This window comes from Micrasema longulum, unplaced genomic scaffold (assembly GCF_059751315.1).
Source record: "Micrasema longulum isolate JH-2025_06_02 unplaced genomic scaffold, ASM5975131v1 h1tg000321l, whole genome shotgun sequence".
In the NCBI taxonomy this organism is placed as follows: domain Eukaryota; kingdom Metazoa; phylum Arthropoda; class Insecta; order Trichoptera; family Brachycentridae; genus Micrasema; species Micrasema longulum.
The window spans coordinates 100328-122132 of NW_028277525.1; the positions used below are offsets into that span (position 1 = coordinate 100328).

At 32.8% G+C, this 21805-nt stretch overlaps 1 protein-coding gene and 1 long non-coding RNA gene across 4 annotated transcripts in view; both read left to right on the forward strand.

Moving 5' to 3' along the window:
* The first annotated feature begins 580 nt into the window (after positions 1-580).
* On the forward strand, positions 581-1295 carry LOC148282520 (uncharacterized). Its single transcript, XR_015822073.1, has 2 exons — positions 581-667; positions 971-1295. It is a non-coding gene; the product is annotated as an uncharacterized LOC148282520 (long non-coding RNA).
* Positions 1296-19614: 18319 nt separating this feature from the next.
* LOC148282521 (uncharacterized) overlaps positions 19615-21805 on the forward strand; it is a 39354-nt gene continuing 37163 nt past the window's right edge. For all 3 annotated transcript variants that reach the window (XR_015822075.1, XM_088224952.1, XM_088224953.1), the window contains exon 1: positions 19615-19835. Coding sequence is in view for 2 of the 3 variants with exons in the window: in XM_088224952.1 (XP_088081078.1) it covers positions 19668-19835 (168 nt within the window). In the remaining variant the exon portion in view is untranslated. The remainder of the gene's footprint in view (positions 19836-21805) is intronic.

A 21805-nucleotide genomic window follows, 5' to 3' on the forward strand; every position in this document is an offset into this window, starting at 1 on the left:
CAAAGTAATTGAATGCAAGTATTTTTTCTGTATATGAGATTATCGTCGTCTTAATTTAAACACAGCGTAGTCACTGAATTAAATCTTACACAATAAATACTTCATAAATCAGTATTTTTGAATGAAACATTAGTGTTTTTTTAAACCAAATATTTTGTATTATCAAATATTAAAAGCGTTACCTTTATGGTCAAACATTTTACAAAATGTTATTTTGTTAACAGTGGGTAATTTTAATAAAACATTATAATGATAATAAATTGAGAAGAAGTCTTTACGTAAATAATCCATAAATGTATTTATTTTTTACCAAATAATATCAAACCTGCTTTTTATAAAAATAAAAATATCGGAAAATTATTGCTCAATAATGAAAAATAAAAAAGTTTATTAATTCAGACGTTTACCAATTAAAATGCAATTCTTGTCCTTCAGTTTAACCCTTTAAGACCGTATGTATATTCAAACGAACACTAACTTTGCGATTTTATTTATCCCATAATAAATTAAATAATAATGTCGAGTTTTTGTTTTCTAGTTGCTGGAAATCTTCTCTACGACGTCAATTTTTTCCGCTAGACTATAATCCGTAATTCCACTTAAAACAGCATTCAAATTTTGACGTAAGAGCACCTAATTCCTTCGGTTGTTATTTTGACTATTCAAGGTAAGTCATTGATTTTTTTCATGCAATTTATATTTATTTTGTTGCTTAAAGGCGTATTCTTACGATACTATACATTACATTCATTTTAAAAAGTTATTTACTAGAATTTTATAGTTAAATACAATGTTCGTTCAATCGAAGATTTGGTCTTAAAAGTAACTTTTTGCTAGTATGGACAGATTGTTCATTTTTTTATCATTAGAAATTCTTTAATTTTCGCAGGAATTATACTTAATCTTATATTTGTTTTATTCGTAAATGATTAAAACAACGATATTTTATGTATTTTTCGACAATTCACAGATGAATACAAGTCAAAATGTCAAAATCGCTCTACTGTTAGCAGGCGATTTCAGACATTGAGCTGAAGGAGGAAGACGAATTTGATGAAGTACTGGATTTCTGGAGTTACAAGTCTTGTAAACGCCTAGACATGCGTATTTCCTTCTTAAAATTGTTTTCCCTCTCTAACAGAGACAGTAACAAATGCAGATCTAAATACCTCCCTAGGGAGGAAATCCAGCCTGTCGACAAGCATTTGGACTACTCAAAACTTTTGTTAATCTGTTTAAATGTATGCATGTTTTTACGGTAACTATTTTTTTTATTAATAAGTATTTGCAATTGGTATTTATTTTCCATACCGTCAAACTTGACAACTTTGCCTAGTTTTACCAAACTTTAATAAAATCATAGAATTTTTGTATGGGACTACTCCTATCCGTTTTGTTGAATAATGATACTAATTATTCTGAGCATTTTTACAAGTATTCAATGTTTTCTTTTCTTCTATTTATGCAATTTTCAAATAAAAAATATACCGGAAAAACTATCTGAACTTGTTGACAATTTTGCCCACTTCTATTTATTTGTTTTTTACATGTTTATTACAGCAATTTACAATGAATTATTTGTACAAAAAATTAATTAATTTTTGTTTTTGCTGGTCGTTCATCTAAACTGCCTAACTAGGGATAACTTCCCCGTTCTAAGACAGTAAATAATGTATTTTATAATAATAGTAACAAGTAATTAGGGTTTTACTTGATAATTAACTGTTATTTTAGGTTTTATCATCCTTATCATATGATTTATTATTACTTCCTGGGCGAAGAATGCTGTTTCTGTTTAAAAAATGGCATCATTGAGGCATCATCATTATAAAACCAATACAAAAAACAGGTGGGCAACATTGTCAACTATTTCCTCAACTTTTCTATACAATGCGGATTTGTGTACCAGGGTAGGCACATAATAGGATTTTTAACAAAACCAAAGGAGGTTATCTCTAAACCTTTTGAATTTTTCGTGTTTGACTATGCAAAAGTCAATCAATTACAAATCGCGTTTACATATTTTTTTACAAACCATTTCAGTTGTGATGCGACTTTCGTAATTAAGGGGGGAAGCTGTCAAATGATTTTTCTTTAAATGTGTTTTTAGAAAACACAAAATAATTATTTATTATTTATTTGGTGCAGAAGTGCAATTGTTTTCTAGATTACTTATCTTTTGAAATTGTATTTAATGTACAAAATTCATAATATTTTCCGTTTTATTCTCTTCTTTAGACCTTGTTGACAGAAAAGAGTCAAACACATTTTTCGAATAGCGCGTATCTCAAATATTCCTTGGAATAAAGCGTAAGTCAGGTGGTCAATAGTACTGTAACAAAAATAAATTTGTTTGGATAAAACATTCATGTTTACCCATTGGCATGTTCATACATATAGACATGCCCCAAACCCTCAAACACGATGACATTTAACTCTTGCCCTAACGCTCAGTCGTGTCCAACCATAGAATTAAGAATAGCCCAGAAGGAGCGTAGAATGCCGTAGAATCATATTTGAATACATCGGACTGTGCCTAAAAATCCCCCCCCTTTGCACTTTCGCTGCGCGCATGCTTGAAGTCACCGCATAATTTTGGTAGATCGCGAAAAATATAACAACAACACAAATGTAAGATAATTCTATTTAAAAAAAGGCTATTTGTGAATTTCTCAAAATCTTACTGTACACGCGGAAACATTGACTAACACAACAGAGTAGATAAGTAAAGGGCCATTTAATAAAAGTAATTGAATTAATGAACTTTAAACTTGAAAAATAAAACAAATTTTATTTTACATACAACGGATATTTGTATGTCTTGTTAAATAAAATTTGACGTTTTAAAGATAATGTCGGTCAAATGTCCACCACGGCGTTGTTTAATCCGAAAGGTCAAATTTTCAACAGTTCTCTCATTATATGAGCAATGTGCAAGTCCATGATTGGAAAGTTAAACTAAATTCTCAGATAGATACCGAGGTGCCGGGTTTCGAATAATGTTGTATAAAAGAGAAAGAAATTGAAAGTGTATGCCCTGTCCAAAAGAAAGCCATTTTTATTCTTTTCGAGAGAAAGACATCAACGATTTTTTTCCAATAAAGAGTTCAGTGAAACTTTTTACCGATTTCCGAATTCCTATAAATAATACCTTTTAAAAATAACATCGGCCTCGTGGTATAATGGTCAGCACATTTGCCTACCATGCGATTCCCGACAAGGTTGATATGAAATATTTATTTTAAAGAGTGTTTTCACACTAGAATATTTCACTGAATCGGGTTGTGGTCCTGTGGCTAGTGTCCAATGGTCCGTGGTTCGAATCCCACTCTACTCCAACTTCATTTCCATTTCTAATAATGAGTTATTTACAACTCGTTGAAAATGGCCTTCAAATGAAATATTTGAGTAAATCGTAAGAACGCAAATATTTATTAAAAAAAAAAAAAAGTCGACTGATCATCTTACCTTCATCTAACAAAAATGATCAAGATACGCAGCGATTGGTGTGCCAATGCAGTGCCCTATGTACCATTAGGTACGAAAAGGGGATGATGATGATGAATAAGAACATATCAATACAGTCTACCCGATAGTTTTATTTTCTCCTTTATTAAGTAAGCCTTTTAGAAACAGAACTAATCATTAGAGTTTTACATTTAGATTAATAACGTTTTGTGCCATAAAAACATTTCACCTTAAAATGCGTGTATTTTTACCAAAAAAAAATGGATGAAAATTATTGTGAAATACGCGTAAATAAAATGACGGCCTCATTTTGAACCCAGCCGCCACTGCTTGAATGGATTCCTGTTGCATACAACCACAATTTATTACCTCACTGTCACAGTCAATGATTGGTTTGTTTCCTGGTGGTCGTGCCTAGTGTCGTCACTTTCTCGCTGCCCTATTGGTGCTCGCGTTCATCGCCTGGTGCAACACTCAACCGCTGGCCAATAGCGTTACGCTGTTTACTCGCAACTCGCAACTCACAACACTTCACACTAGAGATGAAAATAATCGTCTAAATTTACTAATCGAATGATTAGTAATCGGATGAAGGAAATAATCGAATTAATCATTCGAATGAATCATTTATTTCCGGTATACCATAGACAATAGACACAGAAATTTATTCAAAGACAAACTCCGTTTTTCGGGAGAAATATTCATGCTAAGGGAATGTTAGGTACTTTTTTTCCTTTATAAGAAAAAGAGCCTTCTACCAAAATGTGATAACATCGGTCAAAAACAAGTGACATAGATTTACAAATTAAAATTAAAAACAACACAAATATAAAGGAATAACAATATGAACACAAGCAAAAAACGATACCTACATTGCATAAAAACTTAGAGTTGGTTACATTCTAGAATACTTTTAAATGTTTTGAATTTTTATTTTACTTAAACTAATAATATTATATGAAAAACAGAAGTCACGTTCTAATACGGATTTTATTTCTAGAAAGCCGGGACGTAAATATAAAAAAGTCGCGTGTTTATTGTAAAAAGTAATTTAAAAAAATATTTTTTTTAAAAAACAAATTAATACTGATTTTCAAACAAACAAATGGGAAAATGGAGACATGGTTTGAAAATTAAAAAATACCACCTGTAGAGCAACAAATTATAAACCTACATAGGAGGTGATTTTCACAAAAATGGCGCTACTTAAATTATCCAAACATTAGGTACGTCAGTTTGTTTTTTTTAAACTATGGCATTATTAATAATGTAAACCATGATCCTTATTTTATGGTATTTAGAATATTTACATGGGTATAATTATAGTCTGTGATTATCATTACTTGACATAACCTAATATTTATCTGCCAAAGAAAGGATGAAAATTAAAATATTTTTGTTTTATATTTATTGTTTAGGTCCTTAGAGTATATACTTTAGGTTACGCATGTAAAACTACAATCAGCTGTTGTTATGTTGATATTTCAGATCGGATGGATTTGATATAAATTTTATTATTATTAAGTACACAAATAGGCTAGCAGCAGACCTATAAACAAACGTCACTTTATTTTATTGTTATTGTAAAATGCTGCACTTCATGTATTAATTATATTAATATACATTTTTATTTTATCCGTGCTGACATAACTACAAAAAACAAAAACATTTTATTTCAACTATCACGTTCGCCAGATCCCAGCGCCCATTACGTAATAACAATTTAGTTGGCGATGAAAGTATTCGATGAAAGTAGTCAGCGTAAAGCTCGCCCATTGGTCCATTTGTAGTCGAATGAATTTAACGCACGCCTATTAGTCTATTTGTAGTCGAGTGAATTCATTAGTTTGGAAATTACTAATTCATTCGATAGCCGGCGTGAGACTCGCCCATTGGTCTATTTGTAGTCGAATGAATTTAACGCACGCCTATTGGTCTATTTGTAGTCGAGTGAATTCATTAGTGTGGAAATTACTAATTTATTCGATAGTAGACGTAAAGCTCGCCCATTGATTTATTTGTAGTCGAGTGAATTCATTCTTCTTTTTCTTCTTCGTATTTTCATGGCCGTTTCACATCTCAACTTGGGTGTTCTGGCCAGTTTCAAGTATTTTTTAAAAATTATTTTTTTACATATATACACATGTGTTAGTAATATGTACGAGTTAGTATGTTAGTATTGAATATAATATATACATATAATGATAAAACATATTTACAGCTTTACACCATTTACAACTAGATATTTACATAGGATTTTAAATACACGTTTATTGGGTGGGGACAGGAGAGTTAGAATATGAATAGGGAATGGGATATTAATATCAGAGAGGTCGGATAGGAAATCAGGATAACAATAATTTATGGGGCATCCAAAAAAATATGGTTTAAATCTTCCTCATCTAGCTGACATTCGCAAATGGCAGAGTCCCGGACATGGATTCTGACCAGGTGAGAACCATTGCAGCAGTGCCCAATACGCATTCTCCATATGGAGGATGTCTCAAACTTGTTCAGAATCACTTTGAAAAGCCAAGGCTTTTCTATTACATTTATTTTCAGTTGGAAAAGATGTTTACCCTTGGCTGGGGAGGAGGCTACTCAATATTCTGAGTGAATTCATTCCACTACATTACTGCATTCGGGCTTTCAGTCGACTACATTTACCCATCGAATGTAGTCGACTACTTTCATTCGACTACTTTCATCGGTACTTCACACACCTATTCCTACCGAGTACCCGCGGCTTGTTCATACGGACCATACGGCATAAGCAACAGATATCTGTAATCTGTGTAAGCAACAACGACGGCGGTCGCTGGTCGCCGGTCGCGGAATACAAAGTAACTCAAAGTAAATTATGTAAACACTTCAAGCACACAGGTTGCGCGTCCAGCGCAGAGAACTAGAATCTAGAACTTACAACGCACACTGTACTGGTTGTAAGCTGTAACTAAAGCTAGCGCGTTCGCGTAACTCACTACGGTAACGCATTTAAAATCTACATAATGTTTGTATTCGTTATATCTTTAATCTTCGCAAATTTGACCACACAACCGAGTATCGCACGCAACTACTCTGGCTTAGTATCAAGCATAGAAGAAACATTCACATTCTATCACTTCTTCACAATATTTTAAATAATCCCACTTTGCCTGTTTATCTGAGAGAGCTCATCCAACCTCTTTCACAACACGGACTATCTCTTCGTTCTAGTAACGAGAGAACCCTTTTAATACCCTGTCATCGCTCCAATTTTCTAGCCTCTTTCACAGTACTAGCCGCTTGATTGTGGAATAATCTACCCACTAACGTTAGAGACGCCCTTTCTTTATTTACACTTAAGTCAAGATTGAAATGTCACTATCTAAACATTTAAATTGTTCTTCTATCCTTCTTCTTTCCTTCTCATCCCCTCTCCTCTCTTCATCGTATAGTGTTCATTTTTTAAAAATTGATATTTATTTTTGTTAATCTTTGCTTTTAATTTTTGTATAAAATTGTAAGATTCAATATGTCCATGTATTTATAATTTTCTCAAACTGAACAGTTTGGGTAGGTAGGAAGAAATTGCCTTTAGGCAATATGCCCGCCCTTATATGTATCAGTGGCGAGCGGTGAGTTTTAAAATTGGTAAGCTATGAAAATTCTGATAAAATGTCCATAGCGGTAGTATGGCATATAAAAAACAAGTCTATTGTATATTTAATAAATAATTCATAACAAATGGCTCCAGCGGCTAATAGTTTCAGTAAAAATATTTTCTAATGTAGCACAAACACTTGATTTAAAAAATACAATCGCAGCTATTTCGCGTTTTGCGCCGAGTGTCGAAAAAGTAATTAATAAATTAAATAATTCATTAGCGCACCGGTGCGTCTTCGGCTAAGTCAGACTATTATAACTTGTCTTGAAATAAAACACTATTTCTTAATAAATGACAATAATTTAAAAGTATTCCTGACCGAGTACGATAGTTCACCAAACAAAACATAAATTATGTTTTAAGAATCATTGTTTCATCGACTTTTATAGCACATTATTATTCACAAAACGACATAAGTTATACATATTATTATTCTTCATATATATTTATTCTTAACACTATACACTAGTAACGTTTTTATCATAACTCTAACTAAATTTTAAAAGTTTAAATGGATACTGAAGAATAACCTACAATATTCAACTGTCATCGTATGCACAAAAACGAATTACAATTTAAAAACAATAAGCGAATCTTTGTTTTTTAAAACCCACTAAAGGATTTATACTATATTATGGATTAAAATATTAATTTGTTTCGATTAAAATATTAATTCGTTTCGATTAAAATATCAAAATATTTATTTATTTAAAAGCAAATTTACTTTCAAACCACCGAAACATAAGATTGATAAATTATTTACGACATACAAAATATATTCGTTATCTCTTTCTTACACATAACGAGTGCGTATATTGTCACCTCCCTTAGACTGTCGTAAATCAAATTGATGTGTTTTAAAGAATACTAGCCCTTATGAAAAAGTATTGAAAGACTAAATTGCATTAATGAAAGCTGCAAGATTTTACTGTAATCGCAAGTGTAATTTTTCGAACGAGATTCTAAAGTTTTAGGTTAAAGACGTATTTGAATTAGTGATTTTAAAGTGAGCAGAGTAATCTCGTGTAATCCAGTAGTTATAATTTTGGCCAATAGAGGCGCAACTGGTTGCTGTATGGAATAAAGGAATATATAAATTTACTTACCCAAGAAAAGTAATATATTTTTTTGGTGATGTGTTTTTTCCTAATAATTCTACGGTATTATAAAACATTACTTACGATGTCAAAAAAATATGGTAAGCTGCATGTAATCGATTACAAGGAGCATTCGCCACTGATATGTATATATATTTTATATGTATATAAAGTGTCAAATAAATAAATGTTGATTTAAAAAAAAGGTTGTATTAAGTTTTGACCAAATGTGTTATCTTTATTGTTTATCAATAAGTGTGTATACATATTTTCTTCAATATAATTTGTACTGTGCATTTGAATTACACTGCAGGTATTAATTTATTATTTTTATGATTTATTTTTATTTGCACCACAACAGACCGGAGGCCTAATTACAGTAGTGAATTTCAGTGTAGCATACCCAGGCTTCAGGAAAATCACGTTTAATTTTGAGTTCAAGCCGGGAATCGAACCCGGAACCTTCCGTATGTGAGTCAAGCGTCTTAACCACTACACCTCGGAGGCCACCGATAATGAACACAAAATAATTAGTAAAGAACATGCTCGTTTAAAAATAAATAAATATATGGCATTTTCGTAAGTGATGGTTTTTTTTGCTCTAATACAAAAGAGATTTTTAAAAACATTAAATATAATATCAATATTTTTAAAATCAATATTTCCTAAAATATTTTGAGTTTGTCTAAATTTTTGTATACAAGGACTGGATTCAACTCCCCGGGGAGCTGTTTATATTAACATATTACAACATATTACCTTCTCTTAAATGTTCTTAATCTCTGTTGTAATATGTTAATATAAAACAGCTCCCCAGGGAGTTGAATCCAGTCCTTGTCTGCAAAAATTTGGACAAACTCAATATATTGTTGATAAATCCACCTGGTCCATGAAGAAGTATAGAAACAGGCGTTGCCTAGTATGTAGGTGAAATAATTCAATTAGATGAATCTCACCCGCATAAATAAAGGTTTCAGCTCTTTGACTTCAGAAACATCAACAGATGAAAGAATTAAAGGAATATAGAGGTTCAAATATAGGCAGAATGGTGAATGTTACTCAGTGTGTAAAGTGGCCACTTAAACCAGCCATTGACACGTCATAAGCCCTGTAGATGCCTAGACTTCTGTATTACCTTCTATTAAATTTTCTTCATCTCTGTTGTAATATGTTAATATTTTGTACATTAAAAATGTTTTTGTGTAAGTTTTGCGAAAGCGCCACCACTCCATCGACCTATACACGATTTAATTAAATGAAAATATATTTATAAACCAGTGGTTTTAATCCATAGCTTAATACGTATACATTGAAAGCATGTTATTATATTTTTACTATTAAGAATCGCAGCAAAATTCAGACGAGCATCCTGTGCATATTTTATAACCATCAAGACTCAAATCAGTGTTTGATTTATAATATTATAAGTTTAAAGCATTGATTTATTAATATAATGGTTTAAAGCAACAGTTGTCTATGTCACGCTCATAGGCGTTTGAGCGCGAGAGAGACATAGATTATTTTCATACCCAATACCCGAACCCGATTTAATAAACTATTCTATGTATATACAACAAACTACAGTGCACACTGCACACTCGCCAATAAGGAGAATTCATACATTTGCAAATGAATACGCAAATGACGTAGATATATTTAATAGAACACTTTTGAATTTTAAAAGGCGTGTATCAATTTACTAGCTTCAAATTCAAACCCAAATAATGCTATGTTGGTTCCAATTGTTTACCGTTTATTGACTTATATATGTATTCTAAATAAGTATTTTTCTAACTTTATCCAATTTTAAAATTATTTTAATACAACTTATACGCAAAAATGTACTTCTGTTCTCCACTACAATACATCTATGTATTATTATGTATCCTCATATATTTTCTACTAATATGTAATGATTTTTTAAAATTTTAAAATTTAATTTTTATTTTTCTTTCTCTTCTTAATTAGGAACTTCAGCCCTACGGGAAATTGGATACAAAAAATGTTTTCTTACGCGGGGTAAAAATTAGAGAATTAAATTTTACGGCAAAGTTTCTTGAAAATGTACAGAAAAAATAATAATAAATATTTTGATAAAAACGCACTACTTTAAATGACGTCACTGGTTCATGTGAATCAACCTATAATCTAAGAGCCATGGAAGATTTCCGGTCTGCTTGTCGCTTCTGGACCAATGGGAAGAACTGAATGAGAATAAGCGGAAATGAACCTCAGACGTTACACGCGGAGTTATTTCAGAAATACAAAACTTTGACAAATCGTAGCGCCGATAATACGATATATGAAAATTAAAAAAAAAATTTTTTGCTTAGTTTAACAGTCCATTAACAAATGTTTTTTTTTTAAAACCACTGAACTTCCTCATTCATTTTTATTTTTGCTTCTTTCTTTGTGTTAAATGTATTTCTGTCTTCATATTTAAAAATTCACTTCTGTTCCCTCCACTTTTATACTAATATGTAAAGATGATAATTTTGATATTTTTCTTTTTCTTCTAAAAACCATTTATATGTTTTTTGCTACTTCTTTGTAAAATACATGTCTGTCTTTATTTGTACATATGTATGTAAAACATGTAAAAGCCTAAAAGGCGTTAAAAAAATAATTAAAAATAATGCGTATGCCGTGCGATGTCATACCATACGCCTATTCACAGATATTACACAATGCGTTTGTGTAAGTATTGCGAACGCGCCAGCATTAAAAAATCCATCAGTACGCAGGGTAGTACGGGCAAGGAATCTGCATTTATACTATTACAAACATACTACGACACGGTACATTGTAGGCAGCGTTGCCAATGCTAATTTTCCGAATTCCCCAAAAATCTAGATCACCAACCAAATGGGGAGAAAACAAAGTCCCGAATCCCCACAAATTCCCCACATAATTCATATTCAGTACAGGAAATCCGTAAAAAAATCTAGGAGTACTAATGGATGAACATCTCTGCTGGCGAGCTCATACTAATGAATTAAGCCGCAAAATATTTTTCAGTCTACACTCACTTAGAAGGTTGCAAAAATTCTTACCCATTAGTACTAAATGCACTCTTGTACAAGCATTACTACTACCCATTCTAGATTACGCTGATGTTTCCATGACTGATTTAAGCTGTGAGCAACTCGAAAAACTTGAACGACTTCAGAATACATGCATAAGGTGCATTTTTGGTCTTAGGAAATATGACCACATTTCTGATTATCGTAGGCAACTGAAATGGCTCAAAATTAGACAGCGGAGAGACTATCACTCCCTCTTACTTCTGTTCAATGTACTTCATAGTCCTAACGCTCCTATATACCTGCGTGAAAAATTTCAACGCTTATCAGTTCATGGTTTACCTCTTCGTTCTCATTCTCAAGGCACTCTCTTAAAACCCATACACAATTCCTCTTTCTTCTCTAACTCATATAGTGTCCATGCGGCTCGACTGTGGAATCATCTCCCATCCACCATCAAAGATGTTACTACATTATCTCTGTTTAAATCACGTCTGAAGAAACATCTCCTTTCTCTTCCTTAATCTCTCCTCCTTTCCTTTTTCCTCTTTCCGCTTTTTTCCTTTTCCCCATTGAGTAATAGTTTTGATTTAAGGTAATTTATAAACAAATACGTTTATTTCTATTTTTATATATTTTTAACTTTTTAATCTTTTTTTTCTCTATTGAATATGTTCTGTAACTTGAATTATAAAAATAAAACTTTTATTTTATTGGTTGGTTGGAAGAAATTGCCATTTGGCAATTAGCCCGCCAATGTACAAATAACATTATGTACATAAAGTTAGATAAATAAATAAAAAAAAAAAATTATCTCAAGACAGAAAAAACAGTTTTGATGAAATACGTATATAATCATAACCTAAAATAAAAACTAGCTAGAACCGTGAGTGTAGCGAGGGTCTACCGTCAACCATCAGTAACTTTGCCATTTATGCGCGTATAATATAACAGTATTTAACATATTACAACAGAGATTGAGAACATTTAAGAGAAGGTAATATTGAAGTCTAGGCATCTACAGTGCTTATGACCTGTCAATGGCTGGTTTAAGCGGCCACTTTACACACTGTGTAACATTCACCATTCTGCCCATATTCGAACATCTATATTCCTTCAATTCTGAAATTCAACATCAACAGATGAAAGAATTGAAGGAATATAGATGTTCGAATATGGGCAGAATGGTGAATGTTACACAGTGTGTAAAGTGGCCACTTAAATCAGCCATTGACAGGTCATAAGCCCTGTAGATGCCTAGACTTCTATATTACCTTCTCTTAAATGTTCTTCATCTCTGTTGCAATTATGTTAATATAAACAGCTCCCTAAAGAGTTGAATTCAGTCCTTGTCTATAAAAATTTGGACAAACTCAAAATATTGTTGATGACAGTATTTTTTTAATTTAAACAAAATAGACTTTAGGTCTAATCATCCTCAATACTTCGTAGGGACGTTTGTGGGCTCTTAAGAAGAATTTAAACAAATTTTGTTAATAATTATCTTGCGCTTTTTTATCAACAACTTTTAACAATTCAAATTTATTTCAACAGAGAGGGAAAACATTTTTGAGAAGGGAATATGGAAGTCTAGGCATCTACAGGGCTTATGACCTGTCATTGGCTGGCTTGAGTGGCCACTTTACACACTGCGTACCATTCACCATTCTGCCCATGTTTGAACATCCACATTTCCTCAACTCTTCCATCTGTTGACTTTTGTGAATGTAATATGAACAACTCCAAAAAGTAAAATTAAATCCAATAAAAGTTTTTTATTTTATTTTATTTAACAAATTTACGCACAATGTCCAATTTAAACAAATTATATAACGAAAAAAAAAATACAATAACAAATAATAGAAGGAATTCAATAAAGAAAAGCAAAGACAAGTTAATACATTAGTCAGGCATAATGGAATCCAGGTTAATTCTACAAATATTTATTGGGAATATTTTCAGCCTATTAGTAAAAAAACTCGATTTACAATCAAAATAATTTAGATCTTGATTTTCATTTACAAATCTAATCATTCTGGGTAGAGGCGCATGGGAACCATAATTAGTCTTATGATGACCGAGGAACAGAATTTCTGAGTCTACGGGAAGGAACATTAAGAGATATTTGTTGGAGAATAGTCGGGACATAAAATAAACTATTGAGTATCTTAAACATGCTTGGATACCTTGCCAAATTTTAAATGGAATTCTACCAATTAACTGCTTACCAACCATTCTGCACATTCTCTCAAAGACGAGAAATTCGCAAGTATCGGTCACTACTTCTTACTGCCCTATGCACCACTAGGTGTGGAAAGAAGGAAATTCATATTTCACTTCCACCCTGCCAAAAATCGAATCCAGGACCTCAATGTGGGCGAAGACGACAACTTTTTGTCTTATGGATGGACTTATGTCCTCTCGATTTATTTTTTCAGGATTGTCTACAATCATTTGGACACGCTTAAAATACTGTTAGGCCAGTGGATTTCTCCATTCACGCTGACGCGACGGGCGCGTTTGATCAATATTATAACAAACGTGATCACCTTTACAACCGCTATGTTAAATCAATAACAGTTGTATGAACACGTGTCATTAGTAAAAAAGTCAATTGGTACTCCATTTAAAATAATGTAACAACAGTTTTGCAAGAAATACAAAGCTTATTTAACAGAAAGTGCATAAAAATACAAGTACAAAAAAAAGTGGCGTCAAAATATGTTTGAGTGTTTAAAAAAATCGTTTAAGATTTAAATTTGAGTATGTCCAAAACTTTGTAAATTAAAATGTTTCAGTATTTTTCTTGGCAAAGGTCAATAGTGAAAGCAATCCCTCCACATACCCGAAAACCGATTTAAATACCAGGGTCTTCTTGTCGGTTTCACTCATACTAAAGCAATGGTTTTTTTTTGCAAATAAACGAGTTAGTCTTTGAAAATTTTCATTTCTGTAAACCGCGATTTCAACATAATTTAACTCTGATACTTTCAATGCCCCCATTCGCTCTGTGTTTGGCAATTTTTTTGGCTTTTGTCGGATATTATCATGACCATAATATTTTATTTATAATCATTCCCTTTCCGCACACTTATGGTGCATAGGGCACTGCATTTGTACATCAATCGCAGCATATCTTGATCATTTTCGTTGCATGAAGGTAAGATGACCAGTCTTACGCGTTAGGTACCAGTCCAGGGACTATGTAATATTCTGGTGAGAAAACAGCCTTTAAATAAATATTTCATATCAACCATGTCGGGAATCGAACCTGAGACATCTCGTATGGTAGGCAAACGCACTGAGCATTACACCATCAGGCCGACTTAAAATCTAAAAGATATTCAGTGTAAAAATCCACACCACAAAACATAAATAGATGAAAGGCCCAAAAAATCTCGCTTGGTTCAGAATAATGGCTCTCAACTTCAAAACTATAGTCCTTAAAATATGGCTCGATTAGAATGACAGCTGTCAAACTAATTTCATTAGTGATGGAAATTACTGATCACTGATCAAATCGATTTTATTAGTTTGTTCACGCAATCATAAAACGCTGTTTCCGAAAATTGTTATAAAAACGCAAAAACAAGCCAATTGTAGTGGGTTTAAGACAATTATTCACCAAAAAATAAGACATTTATACATTTTCATGAACAACATCAAATGAATTATATTTTTATTCGATCAATTTACATTGATCAATTTGTCCCATATCTAACGTTTTTGCAAAATGATGTAACCTTGTAAGACGTCGTTAATAATGAGGTTTATTTTTGTTTTTTTTTTGTTTTAAAGCTGATTTTATATATTTATGTGTCAAGCATTGTATAAAAAAATAATACTCCAGATACGAATGATTTTTCGTGTGTCAATATAAATAACTCTTTAGACGTCACAACAAAGTTATGTGTCTGTTCGCGTTCAATTGAAGAAATAAAGCAGCCAAGGCTGCTAGCAATATTTGCAAGTGTGCAGTGAACATGATTTGAATTATTGAGTAGTTTGTTGTTAAATAATGAAAGATAATACAATATTGACAAATCCGTTGTATTTTTTTTGTTTCCTTTTGTTCTCAAAATTTGGAGATAAACTGACAAAAATTAATGCTGACACCTAAAAAATTGACAATTATTTATAATATTTTCCCGTACATCATCACCATCATTCCCTTGCCGCACCAAATGATATGTATATTGTTTTTTTTTAATATTATTTTTTTATAATTTTATTAAAGAAGGTAAAAACATGTACAGAAAATATAAAAGGAAAAATAATGAAACCCACTACACCGCGAAACCGGCTGTCAGCAGGTTTCTTATTCTTCCTTTACAAAGAGAAACGTTAGAGAAATTTTATAAATTTAAAGAGTAATATAAACATTATTAAGAACTAAAAGCATACCTAATTTTCACACAAAATTTATTTATAAAAATTAAAACAGATGACATTAAATGATAATCAATATAAAGCTCTGTTACACATTAACCATTTACTTATTTTTTTCTTAAAATCTTTGTCAACATTTTCTTTTAAAATCATCTAAGGAATCTTATTAAATATTTTAGTAATTGCATAAATAAGTGTTCTTTGGCCATACTTGTTTACAAACCTTGTATTATGTGAATGTAAATGCCTCTTCTGGTAGTTACTATCAAATCGGTATCGATGCATAGGGCACTGCATTGGCGCTCCCACCGCAGCGTATTTTGATCAGTTTTGTAACATGATCAAGATGATCAGTCTTACGTTTCAGGTGCCAGTCCAGGGGCTATGAAATATTCTCGTTGTAAAACCACCCCTTTTTCTGACAAATGTCAATCTAATCGAGCTATATTTTAAGGACTATAGGGGCGAGCCAAAAAAAAAAAAATCACGATTTGATATTTGAATAGTCTGTGGATTTTGGAAATAATATTACGTCAGCGTTTAGGTAATACGTAGCGAATAACAGGCCATCAAAGTATTGGCCGAAAAATTACCGATATTTCTCCGTCAAGATCCGTATTCACTCAACCCGTCTCTGTAGACTGCTGTTGATAACGGCATCAAGTGTCGCATTGAAAAAGCGATAAATTCGCGATGTAGTCAGTTCTCTATCGATCATAGATTTCTCGAAATCGTGATTGTTACAACTCTCCCCTGTTACAACCCTCCCCGGTCTCCCCTAGCAAAGCGATCCACTGAGACCCAATATGAAATGATTCACTGTAACCCAATAACAGTTTTCGTAAATGTAATAATATTGAAAATAGCAAGCTGCTCTCCCAACAAACTCAAATTGTGTAGGTAAAAATCGAACCATTGAAATTTCCTCAAAGTAATAATGCGTAACCTAGAGAGGAGCTCTAACGTAGGAAAACCATTCTACGACTATTGGGTATTAAGTTAGCTACAGTTCGCAGCAAAACAATGGGCCGTACTCGGGTCGAGAATTGCCAAATGGATATTAACAGTAGCTGCGTTAGGGTAGGGCGCGGTTGGGCGACCGCCCAGGGTGCCAGATATAAAGGGGCGCTGCAGGCGCCCCATTTTATCCTCTCGCTCACCGAGCGAGTCCAACTTACTCGTAAATTTCCTAAATCTAGCGACAAACTCGTTATAGTGGCCCACGATGAGCCTATAACTTCTCCAAAACAGAAATTTGAAGTTTAATTTTTCTACAGCCTTTTAGAGACTACCTACCTTAATTTCACTCAATGAAAGATTTCAAAAGTCAAATGAGTACTTGAAATCTTGGTCTTTTCTGTTAAATATAAAAAAGATTCCGGAAAAACCAGACCTTGACAAACTCTGTGGTAATGTCCAATTGAAATTATCAGTAGATTCTAAATCCAATATAGATGGTTGTATGTTGTGTGATGAACTCATGAGTCTGAAATCATTTTTGCCTGATCAGAATGTGGTTAATCCTGTCATTGTTTTGAATTTTATCAAAGGTCGTAACTTACAAGAACTGTATGGATAGTGTTGCGAATATTGATCACTATACCTGTAACGGTTGCTAGTGGGGAAAGGAGTTTTTCTAAGCTTAAACTGATAAAAACTTATCTACGATCGACAATATCTCAATCTAGATTGACAAACTTGGCATCTTTGTCAATCGATAACGAAATTTCGGAAGACAAGTATTTAAATAAAAGAGTTCGTTGATAGGAAGACCAGAAAAGTACAATATTATTAGTATTTTTTTAATAAATGGTTATTTCATTATAAACCTTGCCTTTTTTCGTATGGGTTTAAAGGGGTGGAAGATAGGGGCTGCCGTAGAAATCCCGCCCAGGGCGCTGGTGGTGCTAAAACCGGCCCTGTATATTAATTTGCATTGTTAACACTCTAAAATATGTACCTGTGTATTTATTATTGCAGGGCTATTCCAATTTATTTTTCTATAATTCGCCCATATTTATTTTGTAAAACTGAAAATACATGTGAAATTTGGACACGTCATTTTAGATGCGATTTCAAGGTTAACATTTCTATTGTCGAGCAAAATTTGAATCGACCTCTACTCGATAAAAACTCAAACTTTATATGGATGCCTTGTGCGGCCCCGACATATGAGACAAATAGGACAATAAATGTCAAAAATCAATGTTAATCTTGGGAAAATATTCGGAATCAATTACCTTGAAAATTGACTCCTTTAACAGCTTTGACGCTCCCACTGCTGCAACCAAACATACTGCAATTCACCATAGTCGATTTTTATTTATTATAACGTAAATATCCAAGTTATTTACAAACAAAGCCAAGAACAGCTACAAAAGCATCCGATCCAACAGTTATGTTTATGTTGTCAAATAAAACAAAATGGCCATTGGTTGCTAACCAACAAACCGACATCGCTTGCGTTCTATACAAAACAAAGTAATAGGGCGTCTCTCTAGGTTGCGCACTCTGAGGAAATTTTCCTTCCATATTAAAACAAAATATTTTTATAATACGCGTAAAAAAATACTTTTGTCCTAACGTGTTGACCGAAGCGTCGCAGCATGTCCTCCAGCTCTGATGTCGTGTGGCAAAAGGGGGTACGAACAAGTGTCAACTAATGTATGTTTGTGCACGCAATACACACGAAGCTATCGCAAACGATCCGCTGCAACCCGTGATCCACAGCCACCAAACACGCCAGTACCCACCAGGAGCGTGTGGTGACTTTTATCAGTAGGGACGCTGACAAAAAATAATCAGGTTCTTACTTTTAGTAGATATACGTACTTATATCATACAATTTATATGTACATCAATCAGTTATGTTGAATTTGTTTATTTATACTTTTGTACTATTTTGATTTAAATAAATCCTAAACGTGTGATGATAAAATAATTTATTTTTCTAAAAAGTTTTACTTAAATTCTAAGTCAAATTAATTCAGTATTGCATTTAATTACTTTCGTAAAGCGCATTTAAGGAATAATATAATACGCTTTATAAGTTATCCATTACAATAATAATAATTAATAGTTGACGATCAATAAATTGACGGAACACAGGCGCGTCTAGAGGTGAAGCTGTAAACTTTCTTATTTTCTTCTTCTTTTTTCACTCTTATGCATGTGGACATCACCAGACGCCTACAGGAGACCCTATCATTAGCCAGCACTTTTGCCTTCTCCAACATCAATTTCGCGTCCCTTAGTTCCGCCGAATAAAGCTGAAAGATCGCCATCGACGATCTTCCAGGACGGGGCCCGTGGGTGAGAAAAGGAAATAAACATTACAACAACTGAAACAAGACCCGAGATACCGTTCTTAAATTTGGGCCAAATGTCAATAATACGCTACTTCAAACTTTATGCTAAAAGTTATTAGAGTCGTTTTTTCATTGCATAATTCGAATTGGATGCTCTTGTCTCTCCGAGTCTAGTAGGAGAAATCTAAAACGTTATGAACCTAAAGCGCGTGCACAAAAATTCTGACGTTTATTATGGGAACTAGACGCAACTCGACAAGCAGCAACCCGCGTATACAACGAATACTATCCAGGACAATATACCTAGATATTCAGTACGTACGTTGATAATTTAGGAAATACGCATAAGTAGTTACTAGCTAGGTATGTATACTGAAAATATTAGTTGAATCACGTGCCCCCGAACGTTATCAGTGAGAATTTTAGGAATACATCTTTGTAGATTTTATTTCGAATTTATAATGTTTTTTTTTAGTAAAATACATATTATTTTCAAAATTTTAAGGGATGCGCCGCATCCACTGCATCTATGGACGGAACGCGCCTGGCACCCATGCTACCCTACTTGAGTAGGTACCTACTACCCACGGTATTTACCACAGATGAGTAGGTTTCAGCATGTTTATTTTCTAAACTCAAATCCGTACCGGAGAAAATAATTATAAAAAAAGAACATCATTTTTTTGATTGTGTCAAACAGAAATCTATCCATTTCGTGGTATAATCTAAATAAAAAATGACATCCGAGAGTTTCGCCGCACGCAAAATGTCGCCGAAAAAAAACGCGAGCAAGGTTCAAGAAGCTTCCATCGGCGATAGTGCAAATCCAAAATGCACCAATGGCGGGGTATCACTTGAGATGACAATGAAAGATTTCTTCGACTTCATGAAGACAGCCTATCAGGTAATTATGAAAGTTGTTGCTATTTTATAATTTATTTAAAATGATTTCATAATATCTGTACCTTAAACGGATAAACCACGTCAGGAAACAAGATTCATTCACAAACATCATAACTTTTGAACCAAATGAGATCACATAAATCTATAAAGAACCTTATGTAAAATAATTAATATTTTGATAATAAAAGTACCTACATATAAAAATAGCGCATCTTGGAATACTGATGTTTTTTACACTAAAACAAAATGGAATTCTGGATTTTTATTTCTAGCTACTTAAAAAAATGCTAAAAAATAATAACGGGTTGTGGTCCTGTGGCTAGTGTTTCGAACTCACTGACTAATGGTCCGTGGTTCGAATCCCACTCTACTCCAACTTTATTTCTATTTTCTAATAGTGAGTTACTTACAACTCGTTGAAAATGGCCCTAAAATGAAATATTTGGGTAAATCATAAGAACGCAAATATTTATTTTTAATTTTTAAAAAATTAAAAAATTCATAACGATGTGGGCATCGGTGTTTTATTCACATATAAAATATGCTAATATGTCTTCTTGTACATACTGATCATCGTGGTTTCGGATGTGACAGGGTTTAAAGAACACCTGTATAGGCTGGCCGGAGAAGTGACGTCCAAAGGAAAAATGTAGGTGCCTCATATTGAGGAGTATCCGAATCACCTCCATGTATGTTCCGCGATATTGCATAGTTTTTGGGTTATGATTTTTTTAAGTGGTTTTTGAAAATTTTCGATCGGTTTTTTTTTTTTTTTTAATTTGTAAAAGGTTTTTCGGTATTTTTTTTGTATCTTATTGTATTTGGATTGTGCCTTTACGCATAAAATAATCTGCTTCATAAAATTAATAAAACCTACAAAAGTTTTGACCTAAAATGGAGAATTTACGCTCGAGCGAGTCAGACTTGAATTTTCAGCTTTGAAATAAAAATCGGGATCTTGGAGGGGGAGATTTGAGACCCGGTCTTGAAGAACGAGAACTATTCACTGGGACCCGTCACAATAGATCTTCTCAAGTCGCAGTGACGTCAGGAGCTTGCATAGCACTGACCCCCACCTCTAAGAATAAGCATAAGACGTCGCGACGTTTGAGATTTTTTTTGACAAAGTAAGCAGCTATTTATACTTTTGTCAACAATGACAATGTTGGGTTTTTATTGTGGATGTAAATGAAGTAGATTTTTGTGTACGCCAAATTGAATGTATGCAAATATTAAAAAAAAAAAACATAGAATTACTGCGGGGAATGAGGAACTTCAGCCCTACGGGAAATTGGATACAAAAAATGACGCGTCGTTCAATCTATAGTCTTTAAAATGTAACATGATTAGAATGACAGTTGTCAGAAAAAGTGACGACATAACTTTGTAGTAACGTCAAAGGAGTTATTTATATTGACACACGAAAAATCATTAGTATCTGGTATGTTCATTTATTTTTTTAATACAATGCTTGACATATAAATCAACATAATTACATAAAATCAGCTTTAAACTAAAATAAACCTAATTATTAACGACGTTCCTACAAGGTTACATCATTTTGCAAAAACGTTAGAGATGGGACAAATTGATCAATGTAAATTGATCGAATAAAAAAATAATTTATTTGATGTTCATGAAAAAAATATAAATGTCTCATTTTTTGGTGAATAATTGTGTTAAACACACTGTAATATGCTGGTTTTTGCGTTTTTTATATCAATTTTCGGAAACTGAGTTTCATGATTTCATGAAATAACTGATAAAATCGATTTGATCAGTGATCAGTAATTTCCCATCACTAATGAAATTAGTTAGACAGCTGTCATTCTAATCAAGCTATATTTTAAGGACCATAAAACGTTTTATTAAAATATTTTTTTCGTACATTTTCAAGAAACTTTGCAGTACAAGATAATCACTTCGCTTTTTACTGCGCGCAAGAAAACATTTTTGTATCAATTTCCCGTA